Source organism: Haliaeetus albicilla, chromosome Z (genome assembly GCF_947461875.1).
Source record: "Haliaeetus albicilla chromosome Z, bHalAlb1.1, whole genome shotgun sequence".
Classification (NCBI taxonomy): Eukaryota; Metazoa; Chordata; class Aves; order Accipitriformes; family Accipitridae; genus Haliaeetus; species Haliaeetus albicilla.
Genome location: NC_091516.1, coordinates 54,454,293 through 54,477,627, shown reverse-complemented (window position 1 = coordinate 54,477,627; position 23,335 = coordinate 54,454,293). Strand labels below are relative to the sequence as shown.

The window sequence follows — 23,335 nt, the reverse complement described above, 5'->3', positions numbered from 1 at the left end:
CTTTCAGGCAAAGTGGGACAAAGACAACATAGAAGATCTGACTTTTCCAGAAAGTAATCATGAATTATTGTTACGGATTTTCACTATTCCTTTTTTTTTTGTTGTTATTTTAACCTACTTATCAGTTTAAATTTAGGTTGTGATTTCGTAAGTGGTGTCTAGGTTGTCAGGTTCCGTTATGGCCTTTTTATAAAATAATGTTTGAAAATTTGACATTTCCTTGTCTGAGATTTCCTCCCTTGTTCTGGCTTCATAAATCTTGCCCTGAATCTCTTGCCATTTCAACTTTTTTTTTCCAACACAAATCTGAAATATTGAAAATACTGAATTGAGAATACTGAAATATTTCAATTGAAAATGCTGAAATTGGTCTTTGTGTACCAAGCTGAGCCATGATTCGATATGTAATCCTTTTCCCCAGTTCTACATTGAATTAATCTAAGAGGAAACCACTGGGAATTCCCTTCTGCTGTGCTTTGGGATTCTTCCTGTATGATTTCCTGTCAGGATGCACAGAGTTCACTTTAGTGAGCAATTGGTTAATGTAATTAGTTAAGTAGACATAAATTCAGCTTCTGCATTAGCACTAATGAAACTGCAGAGGCTGATTGTATTCTCATGCTGCAACAAGAAAAAACAGGACAATTTTTGTTGTGATTTTGAAGAAAGTGTTGAGTATGTACGGAAAATAGTTACTGTTACCATGACAAAGGCATTACTGATGCCGGCTCTTTGTTTGGGGCAAATTCTATAAAGCGTATTGGTATGTCTATACCGTATGTGCTGACCGACGCAATGATAACTTGGAGTACTCATGCAGCACCCCAGTGCTGCAGTGGCTACAGTGGCAGTGGACAATGACCATGCAGAGCAAAAGAGAGCAAGATTTTTGAATAGAAGATGACCCACAAAGGTTCTCATGTTAAAATACTGGATGACATTTGCATAATGTGTGACTTAGTCCCATAACTTACCTTTTTAGAGCTGGCAAATATTCAGCCATATTTCTTAAGAAAATTTAGAAAACCCAACAAACTAGAACCAAACCCACAACCAAATTTCTGGACTATTTTTATTTCCTTGCTTCAAGAGGTTAAAAAAAAAATAAATCAGTGTGGTGGGTTGACCCTGGCTGGATGCCAGGTGCCCACAAAAGCTGCTCTATCACTCCCCCTCCTCAGCTGGACAGGGGAGAGAAAATAGAACACAAGGCTCATGGGTTGAGATAAGGACAGTTTAATAAAGCAAAAGCAAAGGTCCTGCGTGAAGGCAAAGGAAAACAAAAGATTTTATTCTCTACTTCCCATCAGCAGGCGATGTCTGGCCACTTCCCAGGAAGCAGGGCTTCAGTACACATAGGAGTTGCTCCAGAAGATGAAAGTAAATAACAAATGGTCCCCCTTCCTTCTCCTCTTACTTGGCTTTTATTGCTGAGCAGATGTCATATGGTATGGAATATCCCTTTGGTCAGTTTGGGTCAGTTGTCCTGGCTGTGTCCCCTCCCAAGATCTTGCCCCAGCCTGCCAGTGAGGGGGAGAAATGTTGGAGAGACAGCCTTGATGCTGTGCCAGCACTGCTTCAGCAGTAGCCAAAACACTGGTGTGTTATCGACACCTTTCTAGCTACCGATGGAGAGCACAGCACTAGGAGGGCTGCTATGGGGAGAATTAACTCCCTCTCAGCCAGACCCGACACAATCTGGTACTCCCACTTCTGTACCAGGAAAGGAACCTATTTAAACAAATATGTGGGGAGCCAATAATAAGACAGTGCTACTTTAAAAGACACACAGTACAGTCTGCTAATTGACTTGAGATATCAGGCTGAAAAAGTTAAGCTTTTTAAATAGGACTTTTATTATTATCCCACTATCTTATTTCTTAATTAAACTGTAAATCAGGGGTTGTTTTAATTACCACTGGAGGTTTAAAAAAAAAAAAGTATAAGCTGATATCTTATTAACTTTGCACTGGTAGTCTGCAGATTTGGTAGCACCAAAGCCAAGTTGTAGAACCCCATTCATTATTGAACACCAACTTTTTAGGTCATAAGATGTAAACACTCTACCATTTTCCTTCATCATAAACCTCAAATGTATCCATTGTGCATGTTTTAAAAGTGTTTTGGCTTTAATTAACTCAGCCTATAGGAGGAAAGAATTGTAAGAGGAACAAGAATACAAGTGGTTTCTCACAGTTGCCAAGTTTTACTGTGAGTACTAAAACTTGCTTTCATATAAACTCACAGAATAAAATAATCATGAAGTAAAGCTTAAAAATGAAGGCAAAAAGTTTGTCTTCATGTTCAGCTATGATTGACTTAGTCTCTCTTATGAATTTGTTATGCTGAGCTCGAAGTACTTCATGTTTTTACAAGATACAAATAAGATTTCTTTCACAATTTGCTAGAATATTGGAGCATGGGAGTACTTTTAAAAAAACAACAACAACAACCCCCTGAAGAATAGTTGAACACTGAGGACTAAGGTAACATTTGCATTTGTGGCCTTTTACTTCCATTTGGGTTTGGAGACTTTTCTGAAAAACATCATCATATCAGAGAATCCTGGAACGTTTTCCCCTAATTTGAGATTTGTGCTTTGAGCAAGTTTACCTTGCCGTGCTTGCATGTACAACTCAATGTGAGCGGACGTGCTTTCGGAGACCAATGCAACACTTGCATTAAGTGCTTACAGTGCTGCAGGCTTCGGTATTTTTAACATGAATTTTTCAATTTGCCTTTTTCTCCCAGGTTTCATGTGAGAATCTTAGGTTTCATTTCTTCTGAAGAGGAATGAGCTCTTTCTGAACTGAGGCCCAAGTGCCTCTCCTTGTTGTCCAAAAGGACAGGCTTCACCATGGTTACCAGATAGAAATATGAGAACTTGCATACTTGTTTCTATTGTTTCTTTTGAAAACTGACATCCACGTTGCTGTTACTGGATTCCTCATAAGGACCAATTCTTTGTTGGAAAATAGTGAATCTTTTCCTGTATGAAGAGAATGGTGGGTAAAAAAAAGGTAAAATTTAGGTCAGGATTTATTCCAGCTCTTAAAAATTTGAAGCTTTCAGGTCAGACATTCTGTTTGCATGTTATGTCTGATTTGCTTAAAGAAAGAAAGAGGTTATTAGAATGTGTTTATAAAGTATGTTAATAATTCTTTGATGATTTGAGCATTGTGTTGTCTGGAAGTTGGATAAAATACTTACTGAAACAGAGCTGAACAGCTATTCAAACATTCTTTTGTGCAGGTCCAGCATGGGTTGATACAACTTTTATTTTCATTTACAATTTGAGGTGATTGTATTTTAAAATACAAATAATCTACACATGAAAATCTGTTCCCCTGGATAATGTAGTCTTTTTTAAAGAAATACATTTATTGTAATCTGTCAAGATTGTATTGAAAAAATAGCCTCCAACCCCCTGAACTGAAAAATAAATAATAAATCACTGAGTAGTAGCATTTTTTAAAAAGTGAAAACAAACAAAAGCTTAAAAAATGCCAATGTTCGCATCAAAGTAAGGATACATGGCACATGTAGCTTTCATAATCGAACAAGTATCCGTGCTCTGTTTTTTTGTACATATTAGAGTTTCTTCTACTTTCTTGTATTTTGCATTTAATTAGGTTTAATCTTGTGAGGGGTAAAACTATGGTTTAGGTCTAAGGGACTTCTTAGGTGCTCTAAGTTTGAACTGCATGAAAGTGCATGAACTGCATTTTCAGTGGGAAATACTGAACAATACATAAGGAAAACTGCATGTACAGCTGCTTCAGTGCAGCTAATTACTTGCAGATACAGGGGGCAGTTTTAGTGTGGAGAACTGGTATTCACACCTGCACCTTTGTGCATCAGAGAACTGTCTGCTGTTTCATTAATGCCTGTTTCGGCCAGGCGTTTGTTCTCCTTGTTTGAGCCATTACTGTCACTACCCTACAGGTGGTGGAGTGGTAGAAAATGAACTTTATCATCTAAAGCCACTAAATATAGGAAGGAGAGAATGGTGCATTTAAAATGCTCCTGTTTAAAATAAGTTCAGCACAATTAAAAGTTGGTTTCTGATCAAAGTGTAAGGCTTCAGTGCACAGAAGATAAAACCGACTCCAGAAAAAAAGCAATATAGGAAGCAAAGCCACTTTCAGGCAGGTTTATCAACACACCTAAGCTTCTTATCTGGGTGTCCACCTTTCACAAATGCATACAGTTGTGGCCTACTTACTTCTTCCAATTACTTTAACAATTTTCTAAATGCCCATAAGCATTGGCTGCTATATGAAAAAAAATATTCTCCCACAGTGTGCCCAGTTGAAATGCAGTTATGGGTTCATCAGCTTTTTCCTATTATAGCATCTTCTGCAGTATTTCAGCTTAATTAGTTTCAGAACTCTGTTTAAAAGAACACAACTATATTTCATGTCCATTGAAGCTTTCACATTGCTTTGCAGTTTTCACAGTATCTAAAGAGTAGAAAAGGAAGCGCTTCATGAAATTTTGCAACAAAAAGTATTAAGAATATTTGATAGGCTGAATAATGATAGGAGAAAGGGTGTTTTGGCTGGTTTTGTTTCGTGTGTGCTTTTTAGGATTATATTTTTTTTGACTGCCACAGTACTCTTATTAACATTGAATAATAAAATATTTTTCTGAAAAACAGCAATAACATCCAGTGTTTAATACAACACTGATTTTAATTTTAGTTTTATAGTGTTCTTACTGTGTATCTTATTCCAGCTCAGCTTCCTATTAATGGTGTATTTGTTGGAATTTAATTCCATACCATATTTTTTTGTAGGAAATATATCAGCAGCTTAAACATACTTTTGGTTTTAGGGGAGGGTTTTCTGGGGGGTTGTTTTGGGTTTTTTTTTTCCATCTAAGGAGCAGCTTGGTGCTCCTAGTCAAATTTCATGGCTTCCAAGTTAAATTTCATATTAAGTGTAGGGAGGACAGATCATTATGGTGTTGTATGTTTTCAAAAGGAAGAATCCTAGGAGGGAAGCCTTTCTTAATGGCATCTAGAAATCGGAGAATATTGAATATATTTGTTTTGTATTGTTGTTTGTATTGTGCAATGCAGCTTTGTGGTAAGGTATTATCAAACAGCTGTCATGTTCACCAAGGGTTATGGTTTAGGATTACTGGTCTGAGTGCTGTTCGCAACATACTGTTGATCTCCATTCTCTGCTATCTCAAAAGCATCCCACAAGTCTTTATATCAGAGGGGTAGTCCTAGTCGGACATTGCAGGATGCATCAAGCTGTCCAGTCAACTGCCTGATCCCAGTGAGGTTGCTTTGCTGGTGCTTCCTGTGGTTCAGGCGATGCCTTCAAGGCTTCCTCTGGCTAGTTGTTTTCTGTGCTTTGAGCTGGTGCTATCTGCAGCAGTTTTTCTCCTTCTTGGATGAGTTTTATTCCTTTTATATTCCATCCTGAGAAGAAGGAGTATTACAAAGGAAGAACAGCATTAATGTGTGTTTTACTTCAGGCTAAATATTGAACCATGATCTTCAGAGTAATTGAGACTTGAGCTTTACCACAGGTAGTCATGTTGGTCTTGCAGAAGAAGGACATTATGAATTTTTTCTGGTCATGTGGTGTGCTGAAGTTATTGAAAAATTCCTTTGGGTAGAATAGCAGGAGAGCATGGCACTTTGCTGTGCATTTCTACTGCTTGTAACAAACTATCATTTTATGTGTGCCATAGCTTCATCTGAAAGTAAGTAATATATTTTACTTAAGCTGAGTATTGAAGTAGTATACATAAGGTGGTACGTGATCAGGGACCTAGAGGAAGGCATTGAAACTTGAAAATTACAGTGGAGATGTATGCAATGGGCAGTTTCTCACAACTTCTTGCTGGCATGCTTCAAACCTGTGTTTTGGACAGAATAAATTACATTTAGAAAAGAGAACAAAAAAGGCAATCTTTGGAAGGCTGTCATCTTGGGATGCAGATACACATTTTTAGGGAACTAGTCTGAGATTGTGCTTTACATCGCCACCAGTAGTTGGTGGATATTATCAACTCAGACATTAACATATACTGCGATGAGGTAAAGCTGTCCTGTGGTTGTGTTGCATGGTTAGAGAATCATAAAATCATAGAATGGTTTGGGTTGGAAGGGACCTTAAAGACCATCTGGTTCCAACCCCTCTGCCATGGGCAGGGACACCTTCTGGTAGACCAGGTTGCTCAAAGCCCCATCCAGCCAACTTGAAGACTTCCAGGGATGGGGCATCCACAACCTCTCTGGGCAACCTGTTCCAGTGCCTCTCCACCCTCACAGTCAAGAACTTCCTCCTTACATCCAATCTAAATCTACCCTCTTTCAGTTTAAAGCCCTTACCCCTTGCCCTATCACTGCATACCCTTGTAAAAAGTCCCTCTTGGGCTTTCCTGTAGGCCGCCTTTAAATACTGGAAGGCTGCTATGAAGTCTCCCCAGAGCCTTCTCTTCTACAGGTTAAACAACCCCAACTCTCAGCCTTTCTTCATAGGAGACGTGTTCCAGCCTTCTGATCATTTTCATGGCCCTCCTCTGGACCTGATCCAACAGGTCCGTGGCTTTCCTGTGCTGAAGACCCCAGAGCTGGACGCAGTACTCCAGGTGGAGTCTCACCAGAGTGGAGCAGAGGGGCAGAGCCACCTCCCTCAACCTGCTGGCCACACTTCTTTTGATGCAGCCCCGATATGGTTGGCTTTCTGGGCTGCAAGCACACATTGCCAGGTCATGTTGAGCTTCTCGTCAACCAACACCCGCAAGTTCTCACGTCAGTGAGAAATTGAGGCAAATGGAAGAAACCACCAGAGGGTGGAGCTCACTCCTGATCCTCTGCAGATCCATACTGTCATTTAAATCATCGTAAATGCCTAATTGGATTTCCATGGGGCAGAGCACCGAGATAGCCTGTGTTTTTAACCTTGTGGTTCTTCTTCTTGTGTAAATACTAATTTTAAAAAATGTATTCACTTGTATTAGTGACTTTTTGTTTTCTCTCCAGAAATGCCTGCTATTCTCTTGGAATTTAAAGAAAGAGCTACACAAAGAATTATTAGTTTTTCAATGTCACATTTGATTTAGCTATATTATTTTAGCTATTTTCCTCAATCTTTCTTCTTTTTTCAAAGACTGCCATTAAAATAAAAACTCTTTTTTTGATCTGTTTCAAACTAATGAGCAAACCCTACATTAGGAAAATAACATACTGTCTTTTTGTAGCTCTCACACCAATAAGAACGTCTTCTTGAGGTCAGCAGCAGGAGGAAAGATTACAGCGAAACAGAAAATCAGTGGTGTACTGTTTTTTAAAGTGGCAAATTTTAGAAAAAAATATGTTCATTTATATTAGCATTATACCTTCTTCATTTCTTGTCATGGAATCCTTTGTAATGTTAATTAGTAAATCAAGTAAATTCAATAATCATAGAATTCTTGTTAAATGAGTGATTTTTAGAGAACCAGTGAAAATACTGGTGCCTACTGAGATTATTGTATACTTCCAAAGAAGACTAAGTAAATTTAAGTAGAGAATGCTATTTAGCCTGCAAGGACAAATCACACAGTGAAAGGTCATTGCCAAAGACACTTAATGTGCCGGTTACAGGTGAAGGGCTGTGTGCCCACAGAGTTGAAAAGGAATCCAGCACGTATGCTGCTCAGTCTAATTATAAAGTTACAGATGGTCATTACATAAGGAATGCCTCCAAATCAATATTGTCCATGCAGAGAGACTTCTAAGTATACCTCATCCTGAATGAGCAGCAGCTCACTATTTCTCTCCAGGAATATAGCTCTTGAAGCAGCAAGGTGCACCTTCCCTTCCAAGTTACCTTCTCTCTCATACCAACTCAGTATTTACAGTTGATTTTTCTCTCCCTGATCACCATGCTACCCTCCTTAATGTTTTTTTCTCTTTACTGTATGCATGCATCAGGCTCGACTGCATATTAGATGGAGACAGTTACATTTTATTAAAAATGAATGACATATGCCCCGCTTAGGATCTTTTCATTAGAGGTAAGAGTATGGTGATGCAGAGACTGAATTTAACTGAAAGGGAATAACCCTAGCTAGCAAGGGAATAGCATACAGAAGCCATAATTGCCCAAGCCAAATGTGGCTTCAAGTGCCTACGAAAACTGGCACTGAGTTTTCAATAACAGCAGTACTTAGGATCAGTGTGTTAGCACAGTATTTGGAAGTGCAAGCTCTAGCAAGCTGCAGGGAAAAATACTTCCTAACTGTTGTATGGTCAATACAACAGTGGTTGAAATTGGGGAAAAAAATTAGCAGTTTAAATGACATTTAGGAGTAATAAAAGATTAGACGTTAAATATATCTGTCCTATTTTCATACTGAATGAAGATGCCTCCCCATTCCTAGATGAAGAGCTCATTGCCTTTCCTGTCTGCATGGACAGTACCTAAAGAAGAGGCTTGTGATTGTATCAGTGGTTCATATAGTTCACATTTTTAACTAAGCATGCATTTTTGTGTTTAGATATGTCCGAATTCTAGTACCATCCACTTTTAAAATACAAAATGCATGCTAGCTTGCCCTCTGAATCTGCTGCCAGGTTTAAGTAGTGTAGTCTTCCACCAGCATCTCCACAGTTTTAGGATATGTATGTGTTTTCCTACAGCTGACTGGGTGAGAATCATGAAGGGTCTGGACACAAGGGATTTGGGATGTGCCTACATGTCTGCTTTGCTGGATGCACATTCATAATCTAGCCAGACTAATGTAAATAACTAGTGTGCTAGATACTTGGGGTCATTGCTGAGGAAGGCTATTGCTAGCCTGCTCTGGATTTCTGGCTGTGGATCTTTCATAAAATGGCTTTTCATAGCATAATGCTCTTCCTTAGGATAATGTCCAACTTCTGGGTAGGACAAGCAGTGTTTTGAGAGTCCACTGCCCCCATGTTTGAAAATAATAGCTTCCCTGAGAGGCTGCTAACTGTAGGTTCACTTAAGTATTACAGGTGTAGTATATAGAGTAGTTTGGAAAGATTTAGGTATGAGATAGATTGCAACAGCTCATATCAAGCTATTGTCTGGTCTCTGTTCAGGTACACAGTGTTAGCTGGCTCTAATTAGTGGTGAAAATTTACTAAGCAAATTGAAGAGAACTCACTCTTTTCCAGTGTTACTACTTTTAAGCACCCTTATTTATTTATTTACCTTCGAATTGGAACCTTATTTTTAAAATGCATTAGCTTTTTAGCATTTTAATACTAAAATTTATTATTGGTATGATATGGTTTTTGTGTTTCTGTTTAGTGCCATGTCACATGACAAAGTTATGTGTTTCTTTAAAGATTGAAATCTTTACGTAAGTTGCCCAGGATGCCAGCAGCTTGCTTACATTAAATAGTGTGGTTAGAGTGGTTGACTAGTTGATTTAGTTTGTTCTACAATGCAGCATGGAACAGATGTTAGTTTATTACCAGCTTTCTGTGGAATTACAATATAAGGACGGGGAGAAAAGGCTAGAACTGGCAGACTGGTTAATTATGCAGAACAGCACGATCTATAAAGTTACTGTCTGGTGCTGCTGTATTTGGGATGTATTGCAGACATTAAAAATATGCTGGGTTTTTGTTTAAGGGAGAGCCTGTCAAAATTTCTTCTACACCTTTAGGTACACTAGTGGTTAAGTCAGAAAATGCTAGTGTTTTAGTCTGTGGGCTAGAGTCCTTGAGCTTAGGAATACCTCAGAGTGAGGAGGTTTTATAGGGAAGTGCATGCAAATAGTCTTGTGCTTCTGCGCTATACGTAGGAAAAGAGAAAATGTGGAAGGAATGACAGTCAAAAAAGTGACGTCCGAGCTTGGAGTATGGGTCATGCACAGGTCTGTAGAAAAGAGGACTGCCGTGATCTTCTGGCCCTCAACAACAGTAGTGTTGTGTATAACCATACAAAAATGCCTTTCACTCCTGTGATGTTTCCTGCCCCTATTAACTACTAGTAAAAACTGTTCAGAATGTTGTTCACCTAATGACAAAGGCTTCCAGTTCCCAGCTTTGCTTGTTAATATCCACTTCTTATGTGCCAGTGTTGTCTATAGATATAGAGTTTTTCTCCTTCCCTTTTCTTACATCTCTGATTTGTTTATAGACAGCACTCTCATTGCCTCTCAGCCTTCATTTTACTAGTCTAATTAAACCAGGGTCTGTTAGTATGGTCTTTGTACTATCCTCTCCTTGCTTCCCTGGTTATTCTCATAGCTTTTCTCTGCACATGCTTCAGCTTAAATCATGTTTTTTTTAAGACAGGTGACCAGAAATTTTCACAGAGTTCCAGCTGAGATCTTACCAGTTTCTTGTAAAATGGCTTTAATATGTCCCCATGTCGCTGAAAATTTCTCCCTTGATAGAGTCAGACTGCAGTTGCCTTTTTTGCAACTGTATCTCTCTGACAGTTTGTATTAATCTCTGACAGTTTGTATTCATCCCGACTGATTAATGCATCCAAGTCATTCTCCTCCTCTGTTATTCCAGCCGATGATCCTCTAGCTTACAGTAGAAGTTATCCCTGTTCCCAGAGTGCTTAACCTTGACTTTGTGCTATTGCATTGTGTCATTACTATCACTAGGTCCTTGAAGGCTATTCAGTTCTGTCAATATGATGGTCTTCCTCTGTAGAAATAGTAGTTCTACTTTTAAATATTTTTTTTTTTAACCATCATCAAGTGTCATTATTGTGATCCAATTTTTTTATTCCTTTTTTTTGCTCTAAGATCAGTTCTCAGAATGGTTTGTAAGGAACATCACTCTTAATCTCATTCTAGTCCAATATCTTCCTTCCACATTGTAGCCTTACTTTTTCTTCGTAAAGCCCTTGCAGTTGTGCATTCAATTTGTCTTTTTCTGTTGTATTCACTGGTGTCTGTACAGTTTGGTATTGTAGAACTTACTGAAGTACCTATTTTTAAGACATTCATTTCAGTGATCTAGAATTTTAGTTACCTCCACAATATAGGAGGTTAGCCTGGACTATCTGCTTCTGAGTGTGACCATGTCTGAATTTTTTGTTTGGGTGAGAATCTGTCCACTAAAACACAACATGACTTGATGAAAATGCCAAATGAAGAAAATTAGGTTCTTCAGTGTCAAAAGAACCACAAGTGACTCTTAGCAGTCTCTCTGAATAGCTTATGAACTTTTCTGAATGTAAAATATGTTTGTTTATAAGCTTGTCTAGGCCTTTTTATAAGGCCTTTATGTATAAAACTGTCTAGGCCTACCTTTCAAAAACGTATTAGGCAAGTAATTGGTGATACTTCATCTTTGGGTTCTAAAAATTAATGTATAGATAGACTCAGGACTACATTGAGTTCTGCTTGATGCTTGCTGTATGCTGTGAGGAAGAGGCAGAGAGAGGATTTTATAAAAGTTTTTGTGAGATGCTGTTTTCCTCTTTATGATGAAAAAGAATTTCAAATATTACAAAAAAATCCAGTAATATTCCTCTAACAGGCCAGCCAAAGGATTACAGAACATCTGAACAAAATACAGTATTCAAGCCTGTTTTTCTTGCACAGAGACATACTCTGCAAATCTGCTGGAAAAGGTCTGTAGTGGTGTGTGCCTTCCTTAACCGACATGATGGTTAGACATAAATCCTACCTGTGTCAATCTTGCTAGCCTTCATCTTGATAGTACCTGACTGTCTCCTTTGTATTTAAAAACAGAAATGACAATCTTTCTCCCTCTGCCTTTTTAGCTGGATTAGTTCATAGTTGAAAGTGTGAGACATTTAGGGGAAAAGCTAAATTGAAGGGTTGAGGCTCCCATTCTGAATGTGGTTAAGATCCATTGTTCTTCTTGCAGGAGTGCTTGCTGCCATCTTTTGTCAAAGTCACATGAAAGTCTTCGTTTCAGTGCTTTTTATTGTTTGGCAGTTTTGCTGGTGCAGAGGAGCGTAGCTGTTGTGGTGACAGAGCAGTGAGCAGTGGGTAGGGAGATGACTCCTTTGGTGCTGTAGGAAACACTGGGTACTGGAAGATGCTTAGAGTTGTGCTCAAAACACAGAAAAACCTACGCCAGAGCAATGGGTGGTGACCATCCCGTCATTTAGGCTTTCTAGGCTCAAGTATACATGAACTGGATTTTTGTTAATGTGCTCACACTTGTTTTTCACCACAATGATTTAAATAATTCAAGGTGGAGGTCAGGCATATGTGATAGAGTATGTTTTTGCTCTATCACACGTAAGGATGGAGTGAAAGGTTGCTGGTTATAGATGGCTGAGAGTGTTTTTCTCTTGTTTCTATCTTAGTGTTTAGTGGCACTGACAGCACTGACAACGTGTGATGCTAAGCAGCAGTGAAGAACACTTTCTTTGCTTTGGAGAACGTAGATGCATCTATGAAACAGCCATTTCAGTGATTATTCAACAGAAATCGGTGGGATAGGAGTTGTGCAAAGTAAGACTCAGATTTTGTTAGGATTGAGTATTATTTAAGGGGAAAAGGAGTAGGACTTCTTAGGGGCATGAAAATACCTCTTCCTTCCATATACTGTATTGATCCTATCCAAAGAAAACAAAGTGCATGTTTTGTCCTCTCTCATGATTCCTCACTCTTATTTTTTAACACTGGAAATAACACTTCTAATTACTCTCTGTCTCTAGTCAACCTTACTGTAATTTCTTCACTTAATGTAATTAATGTTTTTTATGATTCCATAGTTTTTTTGTGGGGGAAGAATGCTGTGATTTAACATATTAGTAGCAGCTTATGATCAAAGAGAAGAAACAGATAAACTGTTGATAAACTTACACATAAACCACATTAATATTTTGAATTCTCTATATTGCAAAAAGGTAATGCAGGGTTGTCCTGGTTTCGGCTGGGATAGAGTTAATTTTCTTTCTAGTAGCTGGTATAGTGCCATGTTTTGGATTTAGTATGAGAATAATGTTGATAATACACAGATGTTTTCAGTTGTTGCTAAGTAGCGTTTAGATTAAGTCAAGGATTTTTCAGCTTCTGATGCCCAGTCAGTGAGAAGGCTGGAGGGGCACAAGAAGTTGGGAGGGGACACAGCCAGGACACCTGACCCAAACTGGCCAAAGGGGTATTCCATACCGTGTGATGTCATGTCTAGTATATAACTGGGGGGAGTGGGGGTGGGAGGGCAGATCGCTGCTGGGAACTAACTGGGCATCAGTCCACAAGTGGTGAGCAACTGCATTGTGCATCACTTGGTTTGTATATTCCAATTCTTTTATAATTATGATTATTGTCATTTTATTATTGTGATTATTATCATTATTATTTTCTTCCTTTCTGTCCTATTAAACTGTTCTTATGTCAGCTCACCAGTTTTACTTTTTTTTCCAATTCTCTCCCCCATCCTACTGGGTGGGGGAAAAGTGAGCGAGCGGCTGCGTGGTGCTTAGTTGCTGGCTGGGGTTAAACAATGACAAGGGGTTTGTGTTTTTTAGTAACTAAAGCTATTTTAAAAGATGTATTTTCAGCTTGATACCATCAGAGGGGTGCAAGTGCAATATGGTTAAGTCTAAGGTCTTTGTGGAGCTTGGGCGGGCATGGACGGGAGTGTTTAAAAACAAGACAGTTCTGAGAAAAACACTAAAAAAATGCATATGTATCACTCCAAGCCATGTATATAAATACAATCTATGTATGTTCCTCCTCTCCCTCAAGCAAATATGCTGTTTTCTTGTGGCATCAGAGGGTCTTTAAGTAGCTGTGTATCCCTGCACCGCTGTATTGAGAATTCTTCTACTCAGGCAGGGCAAGTTGTGATGCTTCAGTGCTGTGTTAGCAATTATGAAATGCAGACCGAAGAGGGAGAAGATAAAAGAAGAAAACTTGTACATTTTCTCATGGGAGATAGGACCCAAAGCACAATGGGGAAGTCATTACAGTGATGCCAAACAAACTTCTGGGGCATTCAAGCTCAATTTAACCTCCAACAGTAACCCTGCTTTTGTGAAAATACTCCCAAGTGTAGCAGGGAGTGAGCCTGGCCAACCGTATCTTCAGACAAGTTTGTTTTAGCCACTGGAATTGAATGTTAATAGATTAATTTGGAAATCTACTCAACCTGAAATTTCATTTAATAGAAAAAATGTAGAACTATAATATAACTTAGGTTGAAAATATTTATTTTGATAAACTTTTGCAGATGCTGCACATTAATAACCCTCTCGAAGTGGTGTATCTAAGCCTTGTATATCTAGGTTGCAGACTGTCATGGGCATTTAAGTAATTGGGTGGTCCTGCCCTACAGAAATGCCCTTGTGTTGTCAGAAACATGAGATGAAAAAGGGAGTTTCATGAAGCCATGTTATCAGTGAGTTGTCTCTGTCTTTTATAGGCATAGAGAGCCTTTATTTTTAGTATTTCAGAAGCATGGGAAGTTTATGCACAAAGGTGTAAATATGAGGCTCTTTTTTGGGTTTCTTAGTTTTTTTTATTTTATTTTGGGTTTGGGATTTTTTTTTAAGGTGTGAAACCTGATGTCTATCTCTGTTTCTGTCTTTTTTGTTTTTCCACCTGAAAAGCCAGTAATTCCATTAGACCTAACACCCAACTATCTCTTACATTAAGAGATTGGTTTATTTTTTGTTGTGATGTGCTTGAAGGTGATTTATTATTAATTGTTAGTATTATTATTATTATTATAAGTAGTAGTAGTATTCAGATATGCTTGAGCAACAAGACCTTAGTTCATTGAATTTGGTAGCTACCATTGTTTGCAGTGACAACAGAAGTGACTGTATATGCCCTTTTAATACAGTAGGACCTTGAATCTTGGTAAGTGACACCTAGATCATAAAATGAAACTTAGGACAATCTTGGATAATGAAGAAAAAGGAAATTAAATTAAGAGAGCTCAGGAGTAAAAGAGGTGGGTGCATACAGGATAAAGCTATCTCATGAGTAGGAGGGAAATGGGTGTGGAGAACTTCAAGATGTGCTTCTACTCAAACCCCATATGCTTTGGAAGAATGTAACTCAATGGGTAGTTTGCAAAACTCAAGAGGTTAGTTTGGACATCAAAGAAGTGTGAGAGGTATTTTAATTCCCCTGAAAGCTCGAGATTACAGAACACAACTAACTTACTGGAGTTACTGTTGTGAGAAATTTATGCTGTTGTAACTCAGAAGAGGAGGCCAATTGCGTTTTTCTGTGAGATGAAGGACTGATTGGAAAACCTAAGTTCTCTTACTCTTTATGTAGCTAGGGAAGATGGAATTATGTTTCTGTCTAATCCTAGACAGAAGAGCATAGCATTTAAAATATTGACCATCATAGCTATTTTCATAAAACCCACCAAAATACCCAGTATAGTGTGTACTTACATTTTTATTCCTAATTTGGCAGGTCCCAAGGTCAGTATTGTCCTTGGTCTTATTTTCCAATCATCCTTGTAGTTGATATTTAGTATATCCTTTACATAAATATTTGGTAAAGAGAAATATATTTCAGTGAAATTGCTGAAATATAGCATTTAAAGTTAGGAGACTTACAGGTAGCTTATAGGTAGGTTTGTATGGTTTTGGATTATTCTAAGTCTAATTTACTGTAAATTTAATGTGCAGATGAAAGAAGTCTCCATTTAAAAGAGTTAATAAGAATCAGTCTAGCAGCTATGTATTCATTTTTAGATAAGTATTATAGGTATACTTTGTGTATGTATTCTGGGCTGACCATATGGCTCAAGTATTCATTAGTACTTTAGATATTTAAACACTTGGTACTTGTAGACAGTGTTAAACATTCCTATATAAACATTCATATATTGTAAATGTAGACAGAAAAAAAAGACTAGCTTCCAAGTCACTCACTAAATTATTGAAATTAATCTAGTTATGTGTTACTTGCTGATCCTGCAATGTACTGTAAAGTTCGTGTCATGCTTACTGTCTGCCATTTGGTTGCTGCTGCTAGCAGTGATGTAATTTCATCTTTCTGTCATGGAATCAGATGCAACTAATTATTTTAATTGACTTCATTTCTTCATATAGCTGAAAAGAGCTCCTATTTTGATTGCAGGGAAGTACCTACTTTTTAAAGTTTTATTTTAATTCACTAGTTTGAAAATTCATGTGTTAGTTACTTGAGGACTGAGTTATCCTGAGTCAAATTACACTGATGTGGTATGTTGTTTTCATGCAGCAATTAGAAGCTCATGTCATCTTACCCATGGTTGGCAGAAGCTAGAAGTAGTGCTCCAGTCTGATTGTTTCCTTGCTATTCTCTTTTATTGAAGTATTCCTTTAAAAAAATCTACCTGAAAGATTTGCTTTAAACCTTCAAGACTTTAAAAACAACTTCCAAATTTTAAAAATTTTCTCTATGTTATTCATGAATAAGACAAGTATCTTTATGCATCATCTGTATGTAATATTGGAAGAAGAATAACATTTTTTTATGGCTATCATTTATTTTTGTTTCCTTTTTTTTACTTCTGAGTACAAAAATATTGATAAATTATCTTCTGAAGAGCACCAGCAGATTTTGTTCTTAATTGCATCTCTAGATACGTAGCTTTACCGTCAAAACAGGGTCTAGGTTCAAGGATAATAGACTGGTTATCAACAGAAGATGTGACTGGCCTAAAGGTGTAAGAGACTTATAATTTCAAATGAATGAATGTAAACTAATTTGTCCTGTGTTTTGTGGTCTCATCTGTGACATTTGTTACAGCATTATGTATATTTATTATATGTTTCAATAACCTGATCAGTGATGTGTAGGCTTCCCTGCTACCATCAGTTTTTCAGTTCAGAAAAACAGACTTTTCATTATGCAGTATCAGATTTCTTTACTACCATCCCCTCACTCCCAGCAAAAAAAAGACCAGAAAAAGTAAAACTTAGTTGTTATAATCCAGATTCATCATTATTTGCAAACCAATAGGAACCAGACATTATGCTGGGGCAAAATCACTTAGGAAATTCAAGGTACTTTTTCACCATGCTAATTTGATCTTTTATAAATGTCACCAAGAGAAAGGGAAAGTAAAATGCTACATGCAAGATGCACATATATGAGAAGCTGCTATAGGTAACAATGACTGTAGTTTTTTCACCACAGATGCTCAACCTTGAGAGTTAGTGCACTCGTTTGAAGTGCTGGTGTTGTAAGAAGGAAGATTCAGCTGTCATTTCAATTAATATCTAATTGTAGATTGATGGAGGAGCAGTCTATAGAATTGATGCATGTTTAATAAATGATCCAGAATTAATTACTTATATAGCATTATTGAGCTAAAGCTGCAGATTCAAGCACAGAAGTTAAGAGGATGTGTCTGCTTGTAACTATCATCATACTACATTCTTTGACTACAGGACAATAGCTGGTTTTTCATAGCATTTCTCTCTTTTGTTGTAGAAGCTGTACAGTGAATGAGTCAAAAGGTAGCAGAAAGAGAAATTAACAGTCTCGTGACAAAGAAATTAGGATGTTGCTTGAAAATTCTTGGAAAAAGCTAGATCATTTTTGCCAAAAATTGATTAAGTAAATTTAAAAGCAAAGTCTGAGGCAGACACCTGCATGGAAAATTTTAGCTCAAGTATTATTCTTTTTGGCAGTGTTGCCAAAACTCTCCTTAAAAAAAAAAAAACAAACAAAACAAACCCAAATAAAATTATTTGTATATTCTTGTGAAAACTGGGATTGGATGAATTAATGCAGAGTATATGGAGACATGAGGTATAGGTAGCTTGAATGTATGGTATGTAATCTCACAGGAAGTTGATTTATTTATTTCAAAGGTCAGTAGATCTAAAGTAATTTTTAACAAATTACTAATACCTTGGAAGTTTATTTTAAATTGTACATAAGACCTTAAATCTTAGTTAGAAAGAAACTGTGTTACATGCTGGTCCATTCCTCTTGAGTTTACAGTGTTGTCTATGTATATGTCACTCTGACGATTTCTGTGTTAGTTAATATCTAAATACTTCTACTTTAAAAATTTTATTTGTATGGATGGCAATAATTCGTTACTCAGAACTTTTGAAAATCAAGCTACCTTCTCTCTCTCTCTCCCCCTCTCTCTAAAAATAAAAATTCAGAATTTTAAGTACAGTTCTGTCTTTTTGGAAACTATCCTTTTTAATATGTTCTTTGTTGTTTAAACTTTTCTCAAAATTCACCCATGAAATAAAATCTGCAAGCTAACAATGAATGCCATTTCTAGACTATGAATACATTTCGGGAACCACCAAACCCTGAGGTGAAAGGTAGGGAAGTATGAAAAACTGACATCAACATTCTCTTGTCTCAATGCAAACCCCAGCAAGCATCCTGCCCCTTAACTCTTACTCATTTGAACCTTGTATATATCACAAGGAAGAAGCTTTCTGGAAGAACTTATTGGATACTTCTCTAAGGTTTACTGTAATTTGATCAAATATGCAGTTTAGAGAGAGAACCTATTACTTTTGGGGGACAATGCATCATGTTCTGCTGAGATTCAATGCTTCGTAGCTAGTGACTAAATTTATGGCACTTCTAAAGAGCTTTACAAAAAGTTTTAGAAATATTTACATCCTGTTTTTACCACCTCAGACATGGTTTAACCCCCCCCCCCCAACCCCACAAGGCTCCTAGTTTGAAGCTGCAATTATGTTTTATTTTTCTTTTCTTTTTAGAAGGGCAGGATTTAAAAAAAATCTGTTTGAGAAATCTTTTACTTTGTTTTCTCTTTTTTTTTTTTGCTCACACAGAAATAGTGGTAAGCACTAAATAGAGTCTCAGGTTTTGTGAACTGACTTAGAGAAGAGGTTTTAGTTTGCATTGTGATTTGTGAGATGTGGGATTTTCATGTGGTAGTTGTAGAGTATGCATTTTAGGTACAAGTCTAGAATAGTTTTGAAGTTGATAGTAATAAAATATTGCCTGATTATTAAAACACTTCTTAATAGATACACAACTATAAATATAGCTGCCTTTCATTTTTTTATTTCATAACTATTGCATCATTCATTTTTATGACTTTCATGGAACAATAAATAACAAAAAGTTTATTACTGAGGAGAGATCTTCCTCTAAAAATCTTTCTCTGCATATTTTAAGATAATTTAATCTTTGTTCTTGTCCTCTTCACTCTTCTTTTTTGTGATTTGTTTTGACTACACCATTTGTTACATTGTTTTAGAAAAAAACTAAGTTTAAAAAATAGTGAAAGTCTCTCCCTACAGAATTGAAAACCCTAATAAATTATAGATAATGTATTGAGTAGAACAAAATTAGTTATACCTTTATAATCTGTATAGGGGCATTTTCAGCTGCCCTGCCTTTTTTATTTGGGGTTTGAGACCAGTGCTTAGACTTAATTCGTATGACATTACTTATCATAATTTTGCAATTTTATTTCACTTACAGATATACCCAGAATATAGGTTGACTAATCAAATTCAATACACGTTTACAGTGTCAGACAAAAAAATAGGCTTTCTTATATATCTAATGAAACTAGTAGTGATGCCTGACTGCAGGGGTCTTATTGGTGTGACCATACAGCTCTTAACATGTCTAGAGGCAGTGTTCGGGTATTTAAATAACTTACAAAAGAATGGGTAAATTGGAGGGTAGTTTAGACTAAAAGTCTCATAATGTCAGCAGCTAGATAATGGGACATAGAAAGATACATTATAGGAGAGAGAGGAAAATATAAGGGGAGATCCCTAGGTAGCAGAGTATTACAGGAGAGCAAAAAATAGAAGCTGAGTAAATGAAGAGGAAGCTTGGCCACAATACAATTTGTATGGTGATTTTATAGAAATCCAAGCTATGTTTTTGGTCTCTTAAGTTCTAATTGATGCAGTCCATTGTCTTTGCAATGTCTTTGTCCTGAGTAGATTTACAAAACATTAACTTAGACTTTATTGCTTTGTAACCCATTCTTTCAAAATTAAGGTTTTTCTCTCCAGGATTTAGGACAGGGTGTTGTATATCAGAAAGATACAACACTTTTTGGACAAGAAATATTGAAAGTCAAAGGCAGCTTTTCTACTTACACTCAGTTACAAGTAGAAAAGCCTTTAGGGTTTTTTTTTCTTTACTCTATACTAAATTCTGTGGCTTGTGTACCATGTATGGTAAACGTGATCTTGAACAAATGCCTAGTTAACACGTATTTTACCATCTTCCCATGCATTGCACCTTTTTGTATTTGCAAAATGGGCTGCATAAGATTAGATGGTTATTATGGTTTTGAATTGATGTTGAAAAAGAGTTTGTGAAGAGGACTGTTTCTAATGCTGCTTCTTACTGCATTTTGTTGGAATATAAAAGGAATATATTGTTTAGTTTTTTTCTTTTACTACGTAGTCATGACAGTATGTTATTTTTTTTTTAGCTACTCGTCTTTCATTTAATCAAATGTAGCCTGAAATTGTGGCAATATGAAAATATACATTAATTTGGGGAGAAGGAAGAAATTTCTCATAGTGACTCTTAATTCTTCATAGGGCATGTTAATAAATAATTTCTAATTTTTTAACCAAATCCTTCATTTATTCGGCAAACTCTTGTTTGCTCCTCCTGGATGGCAGATCCAGACCTTCATTTGAAACAGGCTGGGAGGGATGGAACTTGTTGAACACTTGGATCAATCCTTTTTTGACGGGTGGAAGGGAGAAGCGTTGAGCAGGCAGGTTGGAATGCATAGTCTCCAGAGGCCTCTTGCATCTTCACCCACTGTGTGACTCTGTGAAGGCTTGTTGTATTGCCTGCTTAGATGAAAAAGCGTAAGGACCTGCAAAACGGGATCCTGCTCAGTATTGCTGGATTTGCATTTATTCTGCATTACTGCAGAAAGTTTTCTCATGATCGTTTCTCTAGATACAGGTATAGGTGGCTGCAGGCATTTTGGGTGCCATGTGTAGTGGGCTGGCCTGAAGTGCTGCAAAGATCCTACAAGCAGCAAGGTAGAGTCTTTGTAAAGATGTAAAAATACCTATTCTAACTGTCCCAGCCATACTGGAAGCTGGCTGTGGTACCCTATATTCTCACACTGCTCTCAATGCAAATAGAGCAGGTGGTTAGTAGGAAGGCGTCTCTGGTCTCATTACCTGTGTTCATCCTTTTGAACTTGCATAGTAAGTGACAGGCTGGAAAGCAAAAGCAAACTGATGCAAAGATAGGTTGTGCTTAACCCTTCCCCAGGAGATATTTCTTAACTGTTCTTTACAGTTTCCCAGTGGCAGAGATTCCTTAAGTTTCTTACATACTTTATACTGGAGCAAATTATTCATATAGCTGGAAAGGAATCTTTCCAGCTATATAGATACTGACACTAAATCTCCCTTACTGCAAATTGGTCTATTTACTAGCTTTTACCATGTGAAGTGGCCATGGAGTACAGATCTCTTTTCTAACAGTCTTCTGAATATATCAAGATGTGAAGTATATGCCCTTGATAATTTCTTTTATTTTAAACAAATTATTTTTTTCAGTTTTTTAGTAAATCACATTCTCCGAATGTTACTTCATGCTCTTTTCAGTTTGTCTACATTTGAATTAAAGTAACTGAAATTTGACACAGCTGATGTCTTCTACCAAAAAAAAATCGCAAACCAAACCCAAACCGAAAAACCTCCATGTGTCTTCTATACAACACTCCTGTTAATGTACTAGAGAGGGCAGCATCATCCCACTGTTGATTCAACTTGTGGTCAGCAGTAGGTTCAGAATCCTTTTCTACGGATTCAGAGAGGTCACCTCTTGAGTGAACATTTCAGGATTAAATTTCTTTCAGTGCTGCAGAAGAAGGCATGGTGTTACGGTTTCTTTGTTGGTGACGATTTTGGGTTTTGTTTCCTCAAGTCTGGAACCATTTTTTGTCCTGTAGCAAAGGAAAGGGAGAGGGAAACTATCTACATTTGAAATACTTGATATCAGATTTCTGAGAGGTTGATCATTTTCTTTTGTTTTTCTTCCTGTTTCCTCTCTTCTCCATCCCCCATTGCCCCCACCTCCCCAAATCTGTGACACTGAAATAGAAAAGATTAAAGAACAGCATAAAGAGCTCTGCAGACACTGACTGCAGAGGTCACTCTTCTACAGAGAAAAAAATTCTAAGACTTGGGGTTTTTTTCCAAGGAGAAAATGAAAAAGAGTTTCAGGAAAGAGTGTCATAATGCAAATCTTTCCACTGGAAAGTCTCTGAAAAGAACAAAACCCAGCTTAGGAAGATCAGAGAATTCTTCGTTCATTTTATGGGAGCAAGGATGGCTCTTCAGTCTTGGGGTCAGAGTTTATGGAGGAGAATACAGCTTTTTTTTTTTTTTTCCTAGGAGCATTTGAATCTAATCCTTGGATTCTGTTTCAGATCATATTTCCCAAAGAAACATATGAAAAGGAACGAATACATCTACATGTAAATCTACCACATTTATAAGAAATTGTCATTAAAAATAGTAAGCAGAGCCACCTCAACAGTTTCCAGAGCATCTAGTATTCTCTGCATCTCTTGCAGATTTCATCTACTGTGAGTAAATGATCCTCTATGGCAGGAACCTTGGAAAAATAAAAGTGATAAAATGTGTGTATGTTATATGGATACTTCATGAGAGAGGGGAAAAAGGAGGGAGGATGGAAATTGCTAGTCTGAGTGTCTTGTCTGGATTGCACTTCAAATGCAATATAACTCTAATGTAAAAGCAGTGATACAGATTTGTTAGCCCCAGTAAAAGCTACATGCAATTGACTTTACTTGTGTGCATCATTGTATTAACTTTCCAAGATGCTTTTCCATGGAGGACTGATATTCATGAAAGAGTGGCTACAAGGCATATCTCATTTTTAGCCAGTCACATTTGTACCAGCCAAGTGGCTGAGACATGCCAGTGTTAAATATTACTCTGTCTGGGTCCTCATCAGAAGCTTCTGATGAAAAAAGATCACTTTAGAACCCATTTTGGATGAATAAAGCACAACGATAAGTAGTGGTTAACTTAGTCCAGATAAAAATGAAATGTAATTGTGTTTGGAGTTTTCATTAAACTCACAATAAGGTGGTACACCTCCTATTATTTAGCTTGTTGCCTTCTCTGTGGCCATGAGCATAGGATTGTGTGAGGATGTAAAAATGCTCATTTTTTACATGAAAAAAGTGCCTGAATGCATGCCTTTTACTGAATGCCCACGTAGCCTTATTTTTGTTTCGCTCTTACAAACATTTTGAATTTCTTATCCTTTAAAGCTTGTTATACAGCTATAATCACTTTACAGACTAGTGTTTAGGGGAGGATAAGGAAACAATGGCATTGTTATTCTTATGAGGGTAGAATTCTGTTAAGGATCAACATAGCATTTATTGCAAAAACAAACTTGGTTACAG

General features: G+C 37.1%; 1 protein-coding gene across 10 annotated transcripts in view; it reads left to right on the top strand.

Annotated features, from left to right (window-relative positions):
- The window catches only part of COMMD10 (COMM domain containing 10), a 126,118-nt gene that overhangs the window by 50,146 nt on the left and 52,637 nt on the right, over window positions 1–23,335 (top strand). Inside the window, exons 6-7 of one of the 10 annotated variants that reach the window (XR_011323379.1) lie at window positions 8–53; window positions 2,752–3,005. The exons of 5 other annotated variants lie outside the window; for them this stretch is intronic. Coding sequence is in view for 2 of the 5 variants with exons in the window: in XM_069777174.1 (XP_069633275.1) it covers window positions 8–130 (123 nt within the window). In the remaining 3 variants the exon portion in view is untranslated. 4 more of the 10 variants (XR_011323380.1, XR_011323382.1, XM_069777177.1 and 1 more) reach the window with 4 other exon arrangements.